The sequence below is a fragment of the Triticum aestivum genome, chromosome 4B, assembly GCF_018294505.1.
Source record: "Triticum aestivum cultivar Chinese Spring chromosome 4B, IWGSC CS RefSeq v2.1, whole genome shotgun sequence".
Classification (NCBI taxonomy): domain Eukaryota; kingdom Viridiplantae; phylum Streptophyta; class Magnoliopsida; order Poales; family Poaceae; genus Triticum; species Triticum aestivum.
Genome location: NC_057804.1, coordinates 255231740 through 255255227, shown reverse-complemented (window position 1 = coordinate 255255227; position 23488 = coordinate 255231740). Strand labels below are relative to the sequence as shown.

Below are 23488 nucleotides of genomic sequence, written 5' to 3'. Positions count from 1 at the left end.
ATTTGCTACTAAGAGTGCTCCTTTTGATCCCAATGATATGCCTTTGTCTACTTTGATTGAGAATAATAATGAATCTATGGATGTGAATTTTGTTGGTAGGAATAGTTTTGGAAACAATGCTTATAGAGGAAACTTTAATCCTAGACCGTTCCCTAGTAATTCCTCTAATAATTATGGAAATTCCTACAATAATTCTTATGGTAATTTTAATAAGTTTCCCTCTGATTTTGAGAATAGTGTGAAAGAATTTATGATCTCTCAAAAGAATTTTAATGCCTTGCTTGAAGAAAAATTGCTCAAAGTTGATGATTTGGCTAGGAACGTTGATAGACTTTCACTTGATGTTGATTCTCTTAAACTTACATCTTCTTCTCCTAAGCATGATATCAATGAGTCTCTCAAAGCAATGAGAATTTCCATTGATGAGTGCAAGGAAAGAACCGCTAGATTGCATGCTAAGAAAGATTGCTTTGTAAAGGCGTGCTCTTCTAGTTTCAATGAAAATAATGATGGAGATTTTAAAGTTATTGATGCGTCTCCTATTAGATCTTTGTTTTGCAATATGAATCTTGATAATAATGGGACTGAAGATGAGTCAACTTTAGTTAGAAGGCGTCCCAAGAATTCGGAGTTTTTAGATCTTGATGCTAAATTTGGTAAATGTGGGATTAGAGAGGTCATGACTTTAAATAGTATTGAGCCAATTATCTCGGATTTCAAGGAATTTGATTATGATAATTGTTCTTTAGAAGGTTGTATTTCCTTGTTGCAATCCGTTGTTAATTCTCCTCATGCTTATAGTTAAAATAAAGCTTTTACCAAACATATCGTTGATGCCTTGATGCAATCTTATGATGAAAAACTTAATTTAGAAGTTTCTATACCTAGAAAACTTAATATGAGTGGAACCTACTATAAAGATTGGAATTAAAGATCATGAGTGTTTTGCTTTGTGTGATTTGGGTGCTAGTGTTTCCACTATTCCGAAAACTTTATGTGATATTCTAGGTTTCCATGATCTTGATGATTGCTTTTTAAATTTGCACCTTGCGGATTCCACCATTAAAAAGCCAATGGGGAGGATCAATTATGTTCTTATTGTTGCAAATAGAAATTTGGTGCCCGTAGATTTTATCTTTCTTGATATAGATTGCAATTTTTCTTGCCCTATTATTCTTGGTAGACTTTTTCTTAGAACGATTGGTGCGATTATTGATATGAAGGAAGGGAATATTAGATTCCAATTTCCATTAAGGAAAGGCATGGAGCACTTTTCAAGAAAGAAAGTCAAACTACCTTATGAATCTATCATGCGAGCTACTTATGAATTGAGTGTCAAAGATGGCACTATTTAGATCTATCTTCGCTTTTATGCCTAGCTAGGGGCGTTAAACGATAGCGCTAGTTGGGACGCAACCAATTTTATTTGGTTTTTGTTTTTGTTCCTGTTTAGTAATAAATTTTGCATCGACCTTCTGTTTAGATGTGTTTTTATCTTTTAATTAGTGTTTGTGTCAAGTAGAACCTATAGGATAACCTATGATGATAGTTGATTTGATTCTGCTGAAAAACAGAAATTTTGCACGCATGAATTTAGTTTTGTTAAATCACAGAAACGTGATTTTGTGCTGATTCTTTTTGCTACTGATTAATAGATAAATTGTCCAGGACTTCCTATTTTGGTAGGATTTTTCGAGTTCCAGAAGTTTGCGTTAGTTACAAATTGCTACAGACTGTTCTATTTTTGATAGATTTTGTTTTTCGTATGTTGTTTGCTTATTTTGATGCATCTATGGCTAGTAAAATAGTTTATAAACCATAGAGAAGTTGGAATACAATAGGTTTAACACCAAAATAAATAAAGAATGAGTTCATTACAGTACCTTATGTGGTGGTTTTGTTTTCTTTCACTAACGGAGCTTATAAGATTTCCTGTTGAGTTTTGTGTTGTGAAGTTTTCAAGTTTTGGGTAAAGCTTTGATAGACTATGGAATAAGGAGTGGCAAGAGCCTAAGTTTGAGGATGCCCATGGCACCCCAAGATACTAAAAAATAGCCAAAAGCCTAAGCTTGGGGATGCCCCGGGAAGGCATCCCCTCTTTCGTCTTCGTTCATTGGTAACTTTACTTGGAGCTATATTTTTATTCGCCACATGATATGTGTTTTGCTTGGAGCATCGTGTATTATATTAGTCTTTGCTTTTTAGTTTACCACAATCATCCTTCCTGTACACACCTTTTGGGAGAAGCCCACTTCATTAGAATTTGCTAGAATACTCTATGTGCTTCACTTATATCTTTTGAGCTTGATAGTTTTTGCTCTAGTGCTTCACTTATATCTTTTAGAGCACGGCGGTGGCTTAATTTTTAAGAAATTGCTAGTCTCTCATGCTTCACTTATATTATTTTGAGAGTCTTTTAGAACAACATGGTATTTGCTATGGTTATAAAATTGGTCCTAGAATGATGAGCATCCAAGTTGGGTATAATAAAAACTATCATAGAAAGTGAATTGGATGCTATAATGAATTTGATGCTTCATAATTGTTTTGAGATATAAATGTGGTAATGTTAGGGTCATGCTAGTGGGTAATTATGAAATTGAGAAATACTTGTGTTGAAGTTGGCAAGTCCCGTAGCATGCACGTATGGTAAAAGTTGAGTGGCAAATTTGTTGCATTAGGTGCTCTTTTGATTGTCTTCCCTATGAGTGGAGGTCGAGATCGCGCGATGGTTAACTCCTACCAACCCTTCCTGTAGGAGCATGTGTAGTAGTATTTTGCTTCGAGGGCAAGTAGACTTTTGCAATAAGTATATGAGTTTTTTATGACTAATGTGAGTCCATGGATATACACACACACTCATCCTTCCACTTTGCTAGCCTCTATTATACCACACAACTTTCGCCGGTATCATGCACCCATTATTTACCTTCCTCAAAACAGCCACCATACCTACCTATTATGGCATTTCCATAGCCATTCCGAGATATATTGCCATGCAACTTTCCACCGTTCCGTTTATTAAGACACACTCATCATTGTCATATTGCTCTTTGCATGATCATGTAGTTGACATTGTATTTGTGGCAAGACCACCTTCATAATTTTCATACATGTCGCTCTTGATTCATTGCATATCCCGGTACACCGCCGGAGGCATTCATATAGAGTCATATCTTGTTCTAGCTTTGAGTTGTAATTCTTGAGTTGTAAATCAATAAAAGTGTGATGATCTTCATTATTAGAGCATTGTCTCAGTGAGGAAAGGATGATGAAGACTATGATTCCCTCACAAGTTGGGACGAGACTTCGAACTTTACAAAAAGAAAAAAATAGAAAAAATAAAGAAAGGCCAAAAAGAAAAAAAAGAAAAAGAAAAAAAATAAAAAATAAAAAAATAAAATTAGAGAAAAAGAGAGAAGGGACAATGCTACTATCTCTTTTTCCACACTTGTACTTCAAAGTAGCACCATGATCTTCATGATAGAGAGTCTCCTATGTTGTCACTTTCATATACTAAGTGGGAATTTTCCATTATAGAACTTGGCTTGTATATTCCAATGATGGGCTTCCTTAAAATGCCCTAGGTCTTCGTGAGCAAGCGAGTTGGATGCACACCCACTTAGTTTCTTTTGTTGAGCTTTCATATATTTATAGCTATAGTCCATCTGTTGCATGGCAATCCCTACTCACTCACATTGATATCTATTCATGGGCATCTCCATAGCCCGTTGATATGCTTAGTTGATGTGAGACTATCTTCTTCCTCTTTTTGTCCTCACAACCACTATCTTATACCATCATAGTGCTATGTCCATGGCTTGCGCTCATGTATTACGTAAGAGTTGAAAAAGCTGAAGCGCGTTAAAAAGTATGAACCAATTGCTTGGCTGAAACCGGGGTTGTGCATGATGGAGTATTCTGTGTAATGAAAATGAAGCATGGCCTAACTATATGATTTTGTAGGGATAAGCTTTCCTTGACTAAGCTATTTTGATAGGACATGATTATTTGTTAGTATGCTTCGAAGCATTATTATTTTTATGTTTTATAAGCTTTTATTTTGAATTATTTGGATCTGAACATTCATGCCACAATAAAGAAAATTACATTGAGAATTATGCTAGGTAGTATTCCACATCAAAAATTCTGTTTTTATCATTTACCTACTCAAGGACGAGCAGGAATTAAGCTTAGGGATGCTTGCTACGTCTCCAACGTATCTATAATTTTTGATTGTTCCATGCTATTATATTACCCCTTTTGGATGTTTATGGGCTTTATTTTACACATTTATATCATTTTTGAGACTAACTACTAACCGAAGGCCCAGCCCGTATTTCTGTTTTTTTTTTGCCTATTTCAGTATTTCGAAGAAAAGGAATATCAAACGGAGTCCAAACGGAATGAATCCTTCGGGAGCGTGATTTTTGGAACGAACGTGATCCGGAGAACTTGGAGTGCAAGTCAAGAAGCTTGCGAGGCGGCCAGGAGACAGGAGGGCGCGCCCACCCCCTCTGGGCACGCCCCTATCTCCTGGGCCCCATAGGTGGCCACCGACGTACTTCTTCCTCCTATATATACCTACGTACCCCGAAAACATCCAGGGAGCCAACGAAATACAATTTCCACCACCGTAACCTTCTGTATCCGCGAGATCCCATCTTGGAGCCTTCGCCGGCGCTCCACTGAAGGGGGAATCGACCACGGAGGGCTTCTACATCAACACCATAGCCCCTCCGATGAGTTGTGAGTAGTTTACCACAGACCTTCGGGTCCATAGTTATTAGCTAGATGGCTTCTTCTCTCTTTTTGGATCTCAATACAATGTTCTCACCCTCTCTTGTGGAGATCTATTCGATGTAAACTCTTTTTTGCGGTGTGTTTGTCGAGATCCGATGAATTGTGGGTTTATGATCAAGTTTATCTATGAGAAATATTTGAATCTCCTCTGAATTCTTTTATGTATGATTGAGTTGTCTTTGCAAGTCTCTTCGAATTATCAGTTTGGTTTGGCCTACTAGATTGATCTTTCTTGCCATGGGAGAAGTGCTTAGCTTTGGGTTCAATCTTGCGGTGTCCTTTTCCAGTGACTGCAGGGGCAGCAAGGCACGTATTGTATTGTTGCCATCGAGGATAAAAATATGGGGTTTATACCATATTGCATGAGTTTATCCATCTACATCATGTCATCTTTCTTAATGCGTTACTCTGTTCTTTATGAATTTAATACTCTAGATGCAGGCATGAGTCGGTCGATGTGTGGAGTAATAGTAGTAGATGCAGGCAGGAGTCGGTCTAATTGTCGCGGACGTGATGCCTATATACATGATCATGCCTAGATAATCTCATAATTATTCGCTTTCTATCAATTGCTCGACAGTAATTTGTTCACCCACTGTAATACTTATGCTATCTTGAGAGAAGCCACTAGCGAAACCTATGGCCCCCGGGTCTATCTTTTATCATATAAGCTTTCAATCTATTTTTATTTGCATCTTTACTTTTTGCATCTATCTTATAAAATACCAAAAATACATTTATCTTATCATACTATCTCTATCAGATCTCACTTTCGCAAGTGGCCGTGAAGGGATTGGCAACCTCTTTATTGCGTTGGTTGCGAGTTCTTTGTTTGTTTGTGTAGGTGCGTGGGACTTTTGAGGAGCTCCTACTGGATTGATACCTTGGTTCTCAAAAACTGAGGGAAATACTTACGCTACTATTGCTGCATCACCCTATCCTCTTCAAGAAAAACCAACGCAAGCTCAAGACGTAGCAGTGATCACTCGGGAGGTGATCACGGGTATATACTATACATATATACATACTATACAGATGGTGACTAAAGTCAAGTCGGCTCGTTGAGTACCCGCAAGTGATTCGGATATGGGGGCTGAAAGGACAGGTGGTTTCATCCCGGTAGAGGTGGGTCTGGGTTCCCGACGGCCCCCGACTGTTACTTTGTAGCGGAGGAACAGGGCAGGTTGAGACCACCTAGGCAAGAGATGGGCCTGGCCCTGGTCGGTGTCTGCGGTTACTTCAAAATAACACACTTGACGAGATCTTGGTGTTTGATCTGAGTCTGGCCACTGGCCTATATGCACTAACCAACTACGCGGGAACAGTTATGGGCACTCGACGTCATGGTATCAGCCGAAACCTTTTTGACGTCAGCGACTCAGCGGCGCGCGCCGGGTTGGACCGCGTAACGCAACTTCCTTTGTAATGGAGGTTGCTAGGTTTGCTCACCAGCCGCATTTGCAACGTGCAGGTGTGCAATGAGCGATGGGCCCAGACCCCTGCGCGCATAGGATTTAGACCCATGTGCTGACCTCTCTATTGTGCCTAGTTGGGGCTGCGACGTGTTGATCTTCCGAGGCCGGGCATGACCCAAGAAAGTGTGTCCGACCAAAGGGGATCGAGCGTGTTGGGTTATGCGGTGCACCCCTGCAGGGAAGTTGATCTATTCGAATAGCCGTGTCCCTCGGTAAAAGGACGACCCAGAGTTGTACCTTGACCTTATGACAACTAGAACCGGATACTTAATAAAACACACCCAGACAAGTTCCAGAGACAACCTGGTGATCACTTTTCCGTAGGGCGACGAGGGGAGGATCGCCGGGTAGGATTATGCTATGCGTTGCTACTTGGAGAACTTCAATCTAGTCTCTTCTACATGCTGCAAGACGGAGGCTGCCAGAAGCGTAGTCTTTGATAGGACTAGCTATCCCCCTCTTATTCTGGCATTCTGCAGTTCAGTCCAGTGATATTGCCTCTTTACACATATACCCATGCATATGTAATGTAGATCCTTGCTTGCGAGTACTTTAGATGTGTACTCACGGTTGCTTTGCTCCATCTTTCCCCCAGTTTTCCTCTTCTTTTAGGATGCCGCAACCAGACGTTGGAGTCCAGGAGCCAGACGCCACCGTCGATGACGACTCCTACTACACTGGAGGTGCATACTACTACGTGCAGGCTGCTGACGACGACCAGGAGTAGTTTAGGAGGATCTCAGGCAGGAGGCTTGCGCCTCTTTCGATCTGTATCCCAATTTGTGCTAATCATCTTATGGCAACTTATTTAACTTATGTCTGTACTCAGATATTGTTGCTTCCGCTGACTCGTTTATGTTTGAGAACTTGTATTCAAGCCCTTGAGGCCCCCTGGCTTGTAATATGATGCTTGTATGACTTATTTTACTTTTAGACTTGTGTTGTGATATCTTTCCGTAAGTCCCTGATCTTGATCGTACACATTTGCGTGCATGATTAATGATGATTGAATCGGGGGTGTCACATCAAGCTTGGGGATGCCCAAGGCATCCCAAGTAAATATTCAAGGAGACTCAAGCATCTAAGCTTGGGGATGCCCCGGAAGGCATCCCATCTTTCTTCAACAAGTATTGGTATGTTTTCGTTCTCGTTTCGTTCATGATATATGTAAATCTTGGAGTGTCTTTTGTGTTTATTTTTCACTTTTCTTTTATGCACCATGCTGGTATGAGATAGTCCATGTTTGATTTATAAAATGCTCATTGCACTTCACTTTTATCTTTTGAGTATGGATTTATAGAATGCTTCATGTGATTCACTTATATCATTTGAAGTTTGGATTGCCTGTTTCTCTTCACATAGAAAACCGTTGTTTGTAGAACTAGCAAAGTGGCCCGCTTGATGCGCGGACTAGCGTTTTACAAAGTTAAATGGTGAAAGCATATTATTTGATTTTTTTGAAGAAAGAATTGAAACCAAATGTGATGCATTTTCAAATATAAAACTACTTCGAACATAGTTTTATCTTCGACATGTTTGGGTCCTTATTGATATATAAATATATATGTTACCCCTTCATCATTTACTTCCTAATTATGCATGCCATACTAATTTCTTTATGATCACTCGCGATGTTTAAATTATGTTTGTATTATTTTCTATCTTGTTTATCATGTTGCTTATCTATATATTTTCTGTAAACATAAATTTAATAGTTGTCATAGTGTTAGTGTAGTTATAGGTAAATCTTCTAACACCATGCAAAATTCATATATTTATTTTAGTGATTTAGTTTATTTACGTACTATACATATCCAGGAAAACTTTCTCGATAAGACACGTGCACTCTGTAGTACCAATTAGGGCTGGAAAAAAAGCTCAAAGCTCGCGAGCTAAACGAGTAGCTCGTGACTCGGCTCGAATTGACTCGAATTCGAAGAATAACGAGTCAAGCCGAGCTTCATTTTAAGATCGTTTATAGACCGAGTTAAACGAGCCAATCTCACGAGTACTCGTATAACTCGTTAAGCTTGGTAAAAAAAAGGTTATCCACTCAGCCCATCCGTTCAAGGCCCAGCCGCCCAAGGCCCATCCGCCGAGGAATCTAGGATACTCATACGTCGCCCGACGATTTCGCTTCTTTCCATCCCTGGCGATGTTATAGATGGTCGTTTCCGCTCCTGCCTTCTCTGTTTCTTTCTCCTCTGAATCTCGACGGCGGCGGTGCCGCGCCTACGCTGCAACCCCACCTCTCCGGCGAGCGGCCTGCGCTTCTTAGGTGCGTGCGTAGGACCCTTCCTTCCAGCACTGCTCATCTCATCCTTCTCTTCCTTTAGTTACTTCTCTACTACTGATCTATATGCTCGCATTCTTCTGTCCGACCCAGCGGCGAGCCGCCGGTGACCATGCGGAAGCCACCAAGCTCGGAGTCGAAGGCCGCAAAGAGGAGGCGATCTGGTCCCATTGCTTCGCCGGCATCTGCTACTGCCCGGACACGGGCACACAAGTGCACAGAGCCACCACGCTCCAGAGAAGTTGCTGTAGTGCCAACGCCTGTAGAAGCAGTAATCAAATTCCTGCATTATTTCCTTTGTCTTGACTATATACAGTACATGTGCTCTCGTATATACTTGTTAATTAGTGGCCAAAATCTCTTGAAGAATTTGAAGTACTTGATTGCTGCTATGTTTCTGATTCGTTTGCCCACTGCAGTTGGGCATGTACTGATGCACATGTCACACGTACAGTACATCTCCAAAGAAAAACCATTAGCCATTAGGATTGCTGCTATGTTTCTTATATGTTTTGTTTTGATTTCTATTTCCTTCTTTATGTGTAGGATAATCGTGATTATGAGTATGAAGAGGATGAGTCTGATATGGATGATGAAATGTCTGAGGAAAGCTTACCTCCACATGTGATGATTGATTATGGAAGTGAGGGCCAGCAAGAACATGGGCCAGTTGATGGTGTATCCTCCGAGCCGAAGAAGAGCCGTAGAAGGAAAAAGGGTATTGCAGTGTCCCCCAAGGTGAAAAAAAAGAGGGTGAGAGGAAAGCGTTCAAAATGTTGGCAGCATTTTACCATGGTTCCAGTTGAAGGGGAAGAGAAAGAAAAGGCCAAGTGCAACTATTGTGGAGATTTATTTATTTACAAACAAGGGGGGCAGACTACTAGTCTTAATAGGCACAATGACTTATGTCCAGCATATCGAGCATTCATGAGGGGAAAATCACAAGGTCAGGGTACACTCAACTTCGAGCCGGGTTCATCACTTACATCTGTTTGCACTGAATATAATCCTGAAGAAACTCGTAAGATCATTGCTAAGATGGTAATTGCACATGATTATCCTTTTAGAATGGTAGAACACAAATGGTTTAATATCTTGATGAGACATATGAATCCAGCATATAAGTTCATTGGTAGAAAGACCATAAGAAAAGAGTGTATCAAGGTTTATGAATCTGAGAAGGAACTTCTTAAGAAGAGTTTCAGGGATGTCGAACATATTTGTTTAACAAGTGACTTGTGGACATCAAATCAAAATCTCTCCTACATGGCTTTGGTCGCTCACTACATAGATGTCGATTGGGTTATGCAATGTCATGTCCTGAACTTTATTGAGTTAGATCCACCACATTCAGGAAGCATCATAGCTCAAGCAATATTTGAATGTTTATGTGAATGGAAAATAGAGGACAAGGTCATCTCAATCACAGTTGACAATGCTAGAAATAATGATGGGGCTGTGAGGAATTTGATTAACAAGTTTGTTGCAAGGAAAGTACCTGGCTTCATTTCCACACATTTTCATGTTCGTTGTTGTGCTCACATAGTCAACTTGGTAGTGAATGATGGTTTGGAACCATTGCAAGCTTTTATTAGCTCGCTAAGGGAAACTGTGAAGTATTTGAAGAAGTCTCCTAGTCGCATGTATAAATTCCTTGAAGTTTGTAAAACACTGAATATAGAACCTGGGGCTGGATTATGTCTAGATGTGTCAACAAGGTGGAATTCAACATACAAGATGTTTGATTCTTGTACTCCCTATAGGCCTGTTTTTCATGAATATGCAGACTCTGATATGAATTACACGTGGGAGCCTTCTCATGCAGATTGGAATATGTATTCCAAGGTGCAACCAATCTTGACGCAATTTGCTGAGATAACTAAGGTGTTATCAGGATCTGTATACCCTACTGCAAGTATCTTTTACCCTTATATAGTGACTGTCAAAATGGAGATAGTGGTTGCATGTCATTCTAAAGATAAGCATCTATCAGCTATGGCGTACGCAATGATAGATAAATTTGATAAGTATTGGGCGGAGAAAAACAATGTTATGGTTCTTGCTACTGTTTTAGATCCTAGGTGGAAGATGAGATTTGTTGGTTACTGTTTTAGAAAGATTTATGGTGAAACCAAGGGCTGTGAGGAGGAAGCTGAGGTTAGAAAGGAGTTGTACGACCTATATGACACTTATGAGGCTGAGTATCGCCAAAAGAATTCTGCTACTCAAAATACTGGAGGTACGTCTTTGAGTATGCAATCAAGGGCATCAACAAGCACAGTACGACCAAGTGGTTTTCGGAACTATCTACAAGCAACAGCTACAGAAGCATCTAAATCAGAATTGCTCCTCTATTTGGATAAAGCAAATGTAGATCCCGAAGACACAACATTTGTGTTACTTGATTGGTGGAAGGTGAATGCTCATAGGTTCCCCGTTATATCCAAGATGGCACGTAGATTCTTGACTATACCCGCTACTAGTGTTTCTTCCGAGTCAACTTTCTCTACAGGAGGTAGAATCCTTGATGATTACCGGAGTTCTCTACGTCCAGCAATGGTCGAGGCATTAGTATGTGCCTCTAGCTTCATACGAGGTTCACACCAGGACAATCAACCACCAATAATAGTGGTAAGTCTTGTTATCAATCTTTCTGTTACTTTCCATACAAATATTGTGTCTAACCTGCATGACATTCGTTGTTTCCATGTACAGGATGAGAAGGAGGATGTTGAATTCATACCATTTCCTAAGAGTGAGGTGGCAAGCTCTTGAATGACAAGTTTGCTGCCTAATCTATTTCTTGCTAGTAGGTTGTAATTATCAAATTCTTATATGTTTGATTGGTAATAGCTATTAATTATCGAAATCTTATCTAGTTTGGCATTTCAATTTGCACAGGTACTCAAAATAAATGTATATGGGATGCTGGACATGTGGGAGTGGAAGACCTTTTGGAGTTTTGGTAGATGCTAGCAGCATGTGATGGATGGATGATTGATCATCAACAATTGAACATTGATGCCGCAGCTGCAACTTATGCTTAATTTCCTATCTCTCTATGAATTGTGGTCTGTGCCCTTTAATGTAATGCGAACCTTGGAATATTATGCTGCATGAATTTTCGACTGTTAAGCTACCTACAATGTGATAGTGGACTTTTATGTGGATTTTTAAGTACTTCTGGTTTCTGTACACGTTTTTGTCACAAGTGTGAATATTGTGGTCATGCTGCCTTGCTGTTGTGACAAGGAAATTGCATCTGTTTGGTGATGTATATGTTTAATATATACATACTAATTTTTATCATAATGTAGGTTTTATGGACATTTATTTAACGAGCTTAACAAGCTAAACGAGCCAGCTCGCGAGTTATACGAGTCGAGCCAATCTTGAATTTGAACTCGTTATAGTAACGAATCGAGTCGAGCTAGCTCGTTAACAAAACGAGCTTTAGCGAGTCGAGTCGAGCTGGCTCGACTCGGCTCGAATTCCAGCCCTAGTACCAATGGTAGCTTGTACTTTCACATTACATTGTTTGCTTTCACACTGTCCACTTTCTAGTAAGAAATAGTGCCTACTTTCTTTGGAGAAAAAAAACATTGTCCACACTACTACATGTCCAAAACATCATTTGTTTATCGGTCCCACCAAGCTGATTCTTTACTTTCCGCATTATCTAGTCTTCTCGACTTCTCAGTTCTTCAGACATGTTTTTTTAGCTAGAGACCTTATAACAATTGTTATATACTAATTTGCACTAAAAGCAATTAAAGATGTATGTACAAAAGGGGTCAAAAAGAAAAGGAGATGGCCAAGCCCATCTAACCAATGCCTACTCTTGGAAACATGTCTAACTCAAGGATCTTTCAGACTACGAAAGTGTGGCAATCCGGTCTTAAAAAACTTGAAGGAGCTAGTGCTTAGTTCTATGCTGTAGCAACTGTAAATCTTTCTTGTGTAGCAGCTTCCATGATGTGGTGATCGGATCAATATGCTTAAATATCTTTTTGTTCCTTTGCATCCAAATATGCCAACAACCCATAATGACACTATCATGGCCACTCCATTTGGTAATTCATTCTTAGCCAGCATGATTTCTTGAATAACATATGTGTCCCTTTTCTTATTAGGGGCGATCAAGTCCCAGCATTGCAGAGCAAATGAGCAGTCCAAAAAGCGGTACAATGTGGTCTCTTCAATTTTCTCATTACATAGCGCACATTGGTAGGAGGGGAGGTGAAATGATTTCCTGAGAAGCAGACTTCTTGTGTTTAGCCTATCTTCGATGAGAAACCAACAAAAAATTTGGTATCTCTAACTCCCTACCGATTTCCAAATCTTCTTAAATGCAAGGTGTGCCATCCGTCCTTCAATTAGAACTCTGCAAAGTTTGGCAGCAGAAAAGGTTGCAGAATTTCAACAGTAGCTCCATATATCCTAACTAGCCAGGTGTGAGAGTGGTGTGAGCTAATGTTAATTGAACTTGTCGGAACTGGCCAAAAGCTTGGGTAGAGAGGGGCCTATGAAAGATCTCTTGGATATTATCGGTCTTAGAAACTTGTTGAACTGAGGACAAACTGTTAAGGCAAAAAAGAGAATAGGTCAGGGTATTGTAGCTTAAGAGCATATGTATTCCACTTATCATGCTAGAATAGATTATTCTTTATGACACATCATATGTTCTAGACTGACCGTTGCCTATGTCATAATATGAGGAATATGAGTTCAGGTTGTTAGAATGGAGAGAGAGGTTTGATGTAATGGTTGTTGTATTGCTTGAGCCTCATGGGCATATATATAGGAGTACAATGATCTACTTGGAGTACAAGACAAGCCAGAACAAATCCTAGTCTATCTCGTCTTTCCTAATAATCATGATACTCAACATCCCCCCGCAGTCACAACGGTAGCGACACAGACGGTGAGACTGGAGAAGAATCCGAAGGCAAGCAGACGAACACCCCCCCACAGTCGTAACAGTCGATGCATTGCAGAGTCGTGGCTGAAGTGAGAACCGACGAGGTTGCTCAAGCAAGGCGGTAGCCCTTTGTGCCGTTTGTCGATGTAGCCGAGAGCGTGGGTGGTGGAGTCATGGTCAAGGTAGCCGTGCGAAGATGTCGTGGTCGATGTCGAGTCAGGGTGGCCGGTGTCGAGGAAGTCGCCGTGGAGCCACAGGCGCAAGGGGGCGCCGAGTTAGCATGGGCGCAGTGGTGTCGAAGTAGGGGTGCGCCAAGAAGAAGATGTTGTTGACGACGCATCGCGGCGGGTTTGCCAAGCCCAGGGACACATCGAGGATGAAGGCACGCACCGGTGTTGCCAGCATCGGGCATGCGTAGACGGACGAAGACGAAGTTGACGAAGCGTCGCACCAGGCTTGCCAGGCCCGGGGACGCGACGTGGATGAAGGCACGCATCAGTGTTGCCAGCACCGAGCATGCGTAGACGAGGGACCTGCACGAGCTGTACGCCATGTCAAAGAAGTCAGAGGGCCAGCAGAGAAGAACTCGACGACGATTGCGGCGTCCATCGGCGTGGGGCCAATATCACCAACGGTGGTCGGAGTAGACGAAGTAGTCGGCGTAGATGACGGCGACGCTGACGACGGGCTGGTGCTGGATGAAGACGAAGGAGGTGGACGGGTGGCTGCGGCGACTACGGGGTAGCAGTCGCGGCGGCCAAAGAAAAGCGGTGACGGCGGCCTTACGGCGGTGGCGGCGGCTTGATTAGGAGCGCGGCGGCGATGCTCGAAGTAGGCGGAAAACCCTGACAACATGACGAAGACCGGCGCGGACGGTGGCATTCCCGCGCCAAGGGAGACGACACATCGCATACCACGGGAGGTCGACTTGGGGTGACGGCGGAGTGGACCGCGGGCCGTGCGCTGCGGCCCGAAGGGGCGACGCAGCGGCGGCGGGCAGATCAGGGCGATGGAGGGAAGACCTCGGGGCGGTGGCGAAGACCGCGGGCCGCGGCGCGACAGCCCGAAGGGGCGGCGCGGCGGAGGAGTGCGGCTTGGTGCAACCGCGGGGACGGCCTCGGGATGGCTGCGTGGACCGCGTGCCACGCTCGCTACGGCCCGACGGGGCGACGCAGTGGCGGCGTGAGGATCGGTGCGGCCACGGGGACAACCAGGAGCGGACGACCTCGGGTGGCGGTGGACCGCGGGCCGTGGCACTACATCCCGAAGGGGTGACGCAGCGGTGACGCGGGTCGGTGCAGCCGGGAGAAGAACCACGGGGCGGCGGCGCTGGAGCCCGACGGGGTGACGCAGCGACAGCCCGTTGCTCGATCGATGGAGGGACGCTGAACTAGGGGACGATCTTCACAGGACCTGCGGAGGCGCGCGCAACCGACGGGCCAGGTCGGTCGCACGACATAGATGAGGCGGATCACGACGGCGGGCGGGTGATCAATCCGATCGCGCGCGAGGTCGGGGATGCCGCTCGATGGAGACAGGGTGGCGGCGAAGTCCGGGATGAAGCCGGCGACGGCGGGCGGCAGGGCGGCTATGATTGGCCGCCGCATGGCGCGAGGCCGCCAGGTCGGGTGATGCTGGAATCCCGATCGGAGCAGGGCCGTGACAGCCGACGTAGATCAACGGGCGGGCCGGCGCGCGAACGGCGGCGGCGAAGGGCCGCCGCATGACGCGAAGCCGCCGGGTCAGGGCAACCGGCAGGTAGACGCGCGGACGACGCGCGAGGCCGCCGGGTCGGGGCGACCGGCGGGCAGATGCGCGGACGACGCGCGAGGCCGCCGGGTCGGTGAAGAAGTCGGCGGATCGCGCCGGGGTTGGAGTAGAGGCGCACGGGTTCTAAGGCGACGGTGGGCGACGCAAACCGATCAAGATTAGGTCGGAAAACCAAAAAGAAACCACCGATCAAGATGACCGGCGGGAGAGAAAAAATCCGGAGCAAGGGCTCGGGAAAAAGACTCTCTAGGGCAGCCGGTCAACACGATGGCGGACGAACCCTAGGTACGGGCGGCGCGGCCCCGGCGGCGGTTATGGAGGCAGACCACCCCAAGGGCGGCGTGCGGGTGCGGAAGCGGCGGCGGTTAGGGTTTAGAACCCGGAAACTGATACCATGTTAGAATGGAGAGAGAGGTTTGATGTAATGGTTGTTGTATTGTTTGACCCTCATGGGCATATATATAGGAGTACAATGATCTACTTGGAGTACAACAGAAGTCAGAACAAATTTTAATCTACCTCGTCTTTCCTAATAATCATGATACTTAACACAGGTGATAATTAAATGGTTGGCTGTTGCCTGGTTGTAAATCAGTACACATAAATTTTAATAAGTCATAATTTAGTGATTCATGCCTAGAACTAAAAATGTGTTCTGCTCATGTGCATGATTAGTTAACGCACATAGCCAGAATTCAGGTCGCAAGCTAGTCCATGGCCAATATGCAGGATGTACGACCACCAAAAGAAAGTGCAATGTTCTATCTACGAAACTATTACGCATACGACAGTTGCCAAGAGAACTTTGCATGATGGAGGATTGGACGGTGATGTCCATGTTTACAGTACGCTCAAACAGCTTGATGTGCTGCATCATCCCAAAATCATTTGGAAATTACCCAAAAAGGCTTTCGTTCCGCTTTATATATAAAGCAAAGATCATCAATAACCTGGTACAACGCACGTCACCAGAACACACGCACACATCCAAGGCAGAATACATTGGCGCTGAGCACAGCAACATCACCCATAGCACTACAAGAGCCACCGAGGGTCTCAACCATGAACACGCCACCGCGAAGAGAAGAAGCTACATACAACGCACCGTGGGCTCCAAGGCGGTGCCTTCAGGAAGGTTACGACACCGAAGCGCCGCCACCGCCCGACCCAAGGATCAGAGTTTCCCCCGGAGCAACACGATGGGCAGTGAGAGCCGCGGCGACACCTTCAAGAAGGGAACGAGCTTCGCCGCCGCCGGTCCGTCCGAAGATAGAGCAGGTTTTCACCCCGGCCGATATTCACCGCCACCAAACGCCACACCCTGGCTACCACGCCGCCCACACGGCCATGGCCACCAGGCAGCACCAAGCCACGGGCTTTGCCCAGGAGCACCGCGAACCGCCACCAGAGCCGCCGCCCCGGCATCGAGGACCTTGAGGCCACCTCACCCGCCATCCACCGCTACCTCAACCAAAGAGACGAGTGAAAAGGAACCGCCTTTTGCACCCCTGAGCTGTCCCCAACATCGAGACCCAATAGGCCGGCCAAAACTGGCTACCATCGACCCGTCTTGCCGCCGGGCGCGAGACGAGCTCGGTCCTGCCGCCGGGCGCGAGACAAGTCAGGTCTTGCTGTCGGGCGTGAGACGAGCTTGGTCCTGCTGCCGGGCGCGAGATGAAACCGGTCCTGCTGCCGGGCACGGGACGAGCTCTGACCCGCAGCCGGACGCGAGACGGGCGATGGACGCCATTGGGAGAGGGCCAACCCTCCGATGAAGGTAGCGCTCGAACGACGGGGAGAGGAATCAAAGGTCAACAAGGGCGCTCACCGACAGACAGACGCTGAAGAGGTCCAGCCGTCGCCGTGAAGCGACGCAGACCACCGCCATGGGCCACCACCACGTCGTGGCAGCCCACATTCATGTTGGGACCCCGAGGGACAGTCCCGAGCCAGTGCCACCACCCTCGCCACCAACGGCCGCCGCACGCAAGGTCGGCCGAAGCCCACACCGCCGCCAACGCCACCACCAGCACGAACCACCACCACCAACAACAACAACCACGGCAGGGTGGCCGCTCGCGGGCCGCTGACCCCGTCCCGCGCCGCCGGCCGGGATCCCAGCGGCAGATCTGGCCGACAAGCATCCACCCGGCGCCGACCACCACACCGCGCAGCCGCTCGAGTCTGCCCGCACGCAGCCCTCCACGCCACCGCCACGACATTCAGCGCCGCCGCCTGCCGCCGCCACGCCCCGCACAGCGCCGCGCCCTGGCCGAGCCAGATCGACCGGCGTTGACCTCACCAGGCGAGGAGGAGAAGGCTCCCCGCCGCCGCCCACGCCAGGCAAGCTTCGCCCGCCGGCGCGCCCGGGCGGCGGCGAGGGAAGAGGAGGAGGAGAGGGGACGGGGGGCGGCGGCGGTGAGAAGCCTCCTCTGTCGCCTGCGGGAGCGCCAGAGGAGGGTTAGGTCGGGGGATTAGGTCCTCAAAACAGAGAGGCGAAAAGGACCTCACGAAACCGAGATTATAGCGACTTATGCCCTGTGTTTGATTCCAAGTTGCCAAAAACATGACCATTGAATCTGATTAATTAATCTTTATTTCCCTTTACTACAAAAACTTCCTGTGGCGTAGTATATTATATAGCAGAAATACAACAACAGTAATCATCGTAGTACTCCTTTTTCTGCATTACTATCTCCTATTACTGTGTGATTACAATTTGAGCGCAGGTTGTCATGGCAGATAAATTAGTAAGAGAAAGGACTAATTTTGGTGGACATGATGATGATATTTCACCATGTTTCCTGGTATTATATCTTACAGAAATAGAACGGCATTTCTAATTTTGGTGGACATGATGATGATATTTCACCATGTTTCCTGGTATTATATCTTACAGAAATAGAACGGCATTTCGGAAACACTGAAAGCTAAACTCGTAAGCATCATTCTTCTGGACAGATGTACTCTGAAGGAAAAACAAAGACTAAAATGGGAAACGTATATGAGAACTGATCATTATTATAGTTGAACGGCTTGCTTCATAACCAATAACTCCCAATAAAATCAAATAGCAATATGTAAGCAATAATTATATATATGTTAGCATTTACCTTTAAGAAATTAATATCTCATCTTCAGTTCTTGCATGCTAAGCCAAGTAACAGTGTTGGCTAGGTGGAAATAACTGGTCAGTTGAAGCCTTGAAGGTGTAAACCGTAAAATAAGTGGTGCATTAACGTATTTCATGCCTAGAGAAGGATCTTTCCTACGGACCCATCATTAAACAACACAAAAACTATGATTACATTAACTATGATAGTCGGGGGTCCCACTTATAAAAACAGGAGTCTGTAATGTACCTTATGGACAAATTTATTCACCCTTAATGTGTAAAGCATGTACAACCCAATTTTCTGAATAAAATATTCGGAATCAGCAAGAAATTTCTGAAAACAAAACATAGTGCAAATGATGGTGCTTGAAAGTTGTCCTGGTAGGATCCTATCCAGCAAAATGTACATATCAAGCTTTGTAATTTGAAGACTATCTTTTTTATGGAGAATTACACTGATCTTTATTGCACAAATTTTCTTATACTACAGGTGTGTTTACTCTTTCAACCTCCTGCATTTATGAAAAAACTCTAAGTGCAAGGGAAAAATCATGAGTATCATGAACTACAAATCTCATATGCCAATCAATTTTACTTATCTGAAGAAAATGTTTTGACTACTATATGTTGGCAAGTGCAACTTACCAGTACCAGTGAACTGAATGCCGAAAAATATCTAGTACGTAGGCATGGTTTATGTACAGAAGTAAGTGGCAGCAAGTTCCTTAGTAAGGCAAGAAGTTGAGAGGAACAATCTGCTGTAGTTACTATGGATAGCTTTTAGGCTAGGAGTGAAGCTAGTTGTGCACGTTTTTGTGCAGCCCCATATAGTTAGTTGTATGTGCATGCACTCTTTCTTTGTAACTCCAAGAAATCAACTTCAAACTTGTAGTGTACGTGAGCTACTCTAGTGCTAATGTATGTGCGTGTGTTTGTAGATTGCACTGCATGTATATGCTGCAACTTGTTTTATCTTCCTCTATTCGAGACTTCGATTATAGCAGCCCACACACATAGCTGTTATCTGATCTTCAACTTTGGTTCCGGGAGTTTAGCTAACAATATTAATGCCCAATAACATGTTTGACTAAATACATACACGCACCTGAAATTTCAAATCTTGTGGTTAGATGACTGAGCTTCCTTCCAAGCAACCGAAAAGACCACTCCAATCGTCGAGGTTCAGTGATGAATTTAACAGTTGAGTCCTTCCAACAAATCATTGTACCACCAATCCGCAGCAACCTGCACCTCCTCGTGGCTGTGAGATCGGCTTGAGTCCAGCAAATACACCCCATCTACCGCTACATCTACCATCATGAGAATGATTCAATAATTGACCAAAAAATAGAAGCTCGATTGATGCATGGCCAGAACCTAAAATATGAGGCGATTAAAAGATTAAAAGAGAAAGAGATTAGGAGAGAAACTGGATTGGGTTGGCGGCCCTTTTTTAAGATCAGTTACAGAGTTGGATCGATCTAGGATGACATGAAAAGTAGATATAAAAGGATTAAGCAGAGGCTGGACTGGATCATCGCCATTTACCACATCGTCAATAACATCGTGGGGATCTAGAAAATAATGGCACCAATAATTACAATCGGTGGATCAAGGAAAGTTGAAATACATGTACGCACCTCTCTTATCAGCACATAAGTCATCATAGAATGGATCCAGCCTCAGCACCTTTGGGCGCAACCCCATTGATGTGAGAACCTGAGCCGCCAGAGAAACCATAGCGCCAGGTCGTGAGCGGTGCCTCTCTTTGCAATATGATTCTGACAAAACGATTTTTTAGAAGACAAAATGATTAGTTACCTATTAATCCCATGGTATTTTTTTGTAATTAGCTTAGAATATGCTGAAACGTTTTTTGCTTTATTATAATGGCAATGGGGGTAATTTTTTCACTTTAAGTCTAATCTAATGGTTATATAATTTTAGTTAGCTAAATAAACGGTTGGATGTTTCTAATTATTGTGGTAATTTTTAGCCTATTTATCTTTTTTTGATGAGTCATTAAGCGCTTTTTATATATAATAGATGCTCTTTTGCTTCACTTATATTTGTTAGAGCATGGTATTTTGTAGAAAGAATTAAATTCTCATGCTTCACTTATATCTATTTAGAGAGTCAACATGAATTGGTCAATTGCATGGTTAGTCACAAAATCCTACATAAAACTTGTGGATCACTGAATATGATATGTTTGATTCCTTGCAATAGTTTTGCGCTATAGAGATGGAATATGTGGGAGGTACTAGTAAATGGTTGTGGTTAGTAAGAATATTGGTGTTAAGGTTTGTGGTTCCCGAAGTATGCACGTATAGTCTCTTGTTATGCCATGAAGTTGGAGCATGATCTATTATTGATTGTCTTCCTTATGAGTGGCGGCTGGGGACGAGCAATTATATTTTCCTACCAATCTATCCCCCTAGGCGCATGCGTAGTAGTACTTTGCTTCGAGGGATACTAAACTTTTGCAATAAGTATATGAGTTTTTTATGACTAATGTGAGTCCATGGATTATACGCACTCTTACCTTTTCGCAATTTGCTAGCCTCTACGGTACCGTTCATTGCCCTTTCTCACCTCGAGATGTGGTGCAAACTTCACAGGTGCATCCAAACCCCATGATATGATATGCTCTATCACACATAATCCTTATTGTATCTTCCTCAAGACAGCCACCATCCCTACCTATTACGGCCCTTCCATAGCCATTCCGAGATATATTGTCATGCAACTTCCACCTCTTCCGTTTTGATGACTTGAGCATTCATTGTCATATTGCTTTGCATGAACGTAAGATAGCTAGTCAGCAGTGGAATCAGCTTCTTTGCCATCCGTCATGGCGGACGACAAACTGTCCGGCTGAACATGTGCCAGCAAAGGCCTTCTTTGCCGTCCGCTTTCAAGTAACGGACGACAAAGGATTGCGCCGTCTGCCATCCGAGACCAGCAGACGGCAAAGACAACGGACGACAGTGGTTTGGGGTGAGAGCCGTTAGGGGATTAACGACGGCAAAGAGGCAAAACTCTTTGCCGTCCCCTGACAGACGGCAAAGAGCTTAGCCAGGGCAACACTGGGAAGCTATCACGCGGCCAGCTATGTCGTCTGCCAACAGACGGCATAGATGGCCCTGTTTGCCAGGCCTATTTGGTCACTTTGTCGTCCGCTTGCAGAGGCAAAATGACCAAATAGGTAGCCAGTGTTTCCAGTTTGCACAAGTGACTGACACGTGTACTTTTTGCCGTCTGCAAGCGGATGGCAAAGCTCTTTGTCGTCCGCTAGAAGACGACAAAGAGGCTATATGTGACGACCCGTATCATTATTATTATAGATAATGACGCTAGTCCTTGGATCATTTCTTGACAAAATCTTGTTTTGTCAAATAATAATCCATGTCAGAGATTTGCAACAAGGAATAGCTAGAGATGGTCATTTATATTACAATACCATGCCACGCAGGACTAAAAGTCCTAGGTAGGCTTCTCACATGTTCACCAAATTATTACATGTCCTAACACTTGAGTTCCAACTAGCAGTACTGGATATATATAGTATTGAAATAGTTATTGGATTACATAGCTAGCTCACAAGTTACTTATTCATCCCAGCCCCCATATGTGGCATCCAGATCGTACATAGCATTAGATGGATCCACATCTAGGTCCCCTGTGTAGTTGTAGCCATGACCATTGCTCTCCTCACTTGGTCCAGTAGGATTCTCATACAAGCTTTGCTCTAAGAAAAAGATGATTAATAGCAAGAGTGAGTACAAAGTACTCAGAAAGCTCAAATAGCAAAATGCAACACTCATGATAGCTTAATATAAATCAACAAGTCCTACCTCAACTCAACACCTTCCAAAATAAACATTTGTTGCGGAAGTTCATTTCAGTTTATAAAAGCTATCAAACACTCGTATTGCAAGATAGACCACCAATAGGTCCCCGTAGTCCCCAATCCAAGAGACTGGCATGAATTCATGTTTTCCTTTAACTCTGCAGAGTTTGTATCACTTTACCCATAGAGCTCGAAACCATAATTGCCATCTGCATTTCCTTAGATGCGAGACATGGTTCAGAACCTAAGCTTTTTCCCATTTGTATATTATATCTCCACCCGGCTAGTGGTCACTAGCCGTTGTGTCGGGTTTCGGAACCCGCACTCCACCAACGCTTAATATATAGCGCTTGCTAATGCACCCATCCGGCATTAGCGTGGGAACTCATCGCCCATCCTACTACTACTTACCCATGTGGAGAGTATAATAACTTGATGGTATTGGGCTCAACTCGTCTTAGACGAGACCATGGTTGATACGGTTGTAGTACGACGCATAAAACGAGTGAAAGTTATTTAATCTTAATATACTAGCCATATGTAGAGGGCCCCACCTTCCAGTATGTCCATCCAGGGCACCCTCTACCCACCAAATAATTATAAAAATAAATAAATCAATGGATTAGCTGCTCCATCAGCTAACCCAACTTTTGTCAACAGTCACTCCACACAATTTATTACCAAAACATTTTATGCAAGTTGATGATAAGATGCAGCAGAGAATAGTGTTTTTCAAAATAGTTCTACTCAGCATGATCAAGGAGAGCTTGCCTGAGTTCTCGTACTCAGACCCGGACTCAGTTTGCTTCTGTAGCGCCTCCTTCTCCTGACTGTACTCGCTTCCTGCAGTTCGGCAAATATATATTTCGAGACTAAGTCGAGTGAATACTAGGAAATAAAAAATATACGTCGGTGCAGTGTGGTCATCCTACAGTCAAATATTACTCTTTTTTTCTAATGTCTTTTTACTAAGCTTGCATTAGTACGTGTACTAGGTGTGCACCTGGGTAAGTTACTAAGCTAATTTATCCTCCACGTGCCCTCTCCCTTTCTCTAAACTAAGCCTATCTCTCTCTTCCCTGTACTAGTTCTGTACTAGTAGTCCTCAACCGAACAGAGCACCCACTAGTACTACTAGTCCAGCAAGAACACAAGTAATAATACAGACTGATGCTCCTCTGCTCCTTGCCCAGATCGGCGCCGCCGCCAGCGACGGGAAAGATGCCGCTGCTAGATCCTCCACACTCTCTCTCCCCTG

The 23488-nt window shown here is 44.2% G+C and overlaps 1 protein-coding gene and 1 long non-coding RNA gene across 2 annotated transcripts; one reads left to right on the top strand and one right to left on the bottom strand.

Moving 5' to 3' along the window:
* Positions 1-8395: 8395 nt before the first annotated feature.
* LOC123091947 (zinc finger BED domain-containing protein RICESLEEPER 2) lies at positions 8396-11766 on the top strand. The gene is made up of 5 exons (XM_044513574.1): positions 8396-8556; positions 8665-8842; positions 9118-11202; positions 11287-11384; positions 11473-11766. Exons 2-4 carry the CDS (start codon positions 8684-8686, stop codon positions 11344-11346), a joined length of 2304 nt encoding a protein of 767 aa, XP_044369509.1. The 5' UTR covers positions 8396-8556; positions 8665-8683; the 3' UTR covers positions 11347-11384; positions 11473-11766.
* Positions 11767-12271: 505 nt separating this feature from the next.
* LOC123091948 (uncharacterized) lies at positions 12272-20161 on the bottom strand. Its single transcript, XR_006443904.1, has 4 exons — positions 20018-20161; positions 19483-19687; positions 18376-18435; positions 12272-13151 (listed from the first exon to the last, which is right to left on the bottom strand). It is a non-coding gene; the product is annotated as an uncharacterized lncRNA (long non-coding RNA).
* Between the last annotated feature and the right edge of the window lie 3327 nt (positions 20162-23488).

Bases quoted from the DNA above. Each gene is read 5' to 3' on its own strand.
- LOC123091947 (XM_044513574.1), top strand. From the start codon at position 8,684: ATGCGGAAGCCACCAAGCTCGGAGTCGAAGGCCGCAAAGAGGAGGCGA. The intron at 8,843-9,117 runs GTAATCAAATTC...CTTTATGTGTAG, and splicing joins TGCCAACGCCTGTAGAAGCA to GATAATCGTGATTATGAGTA. The intron at 11,203-11,286 runs GTAAGTCTTGTT...TTCCATGTACAG, and splicing joins ATCAACCACCAATAATAGTG to GATGAGAAGGAGGATGTTGA.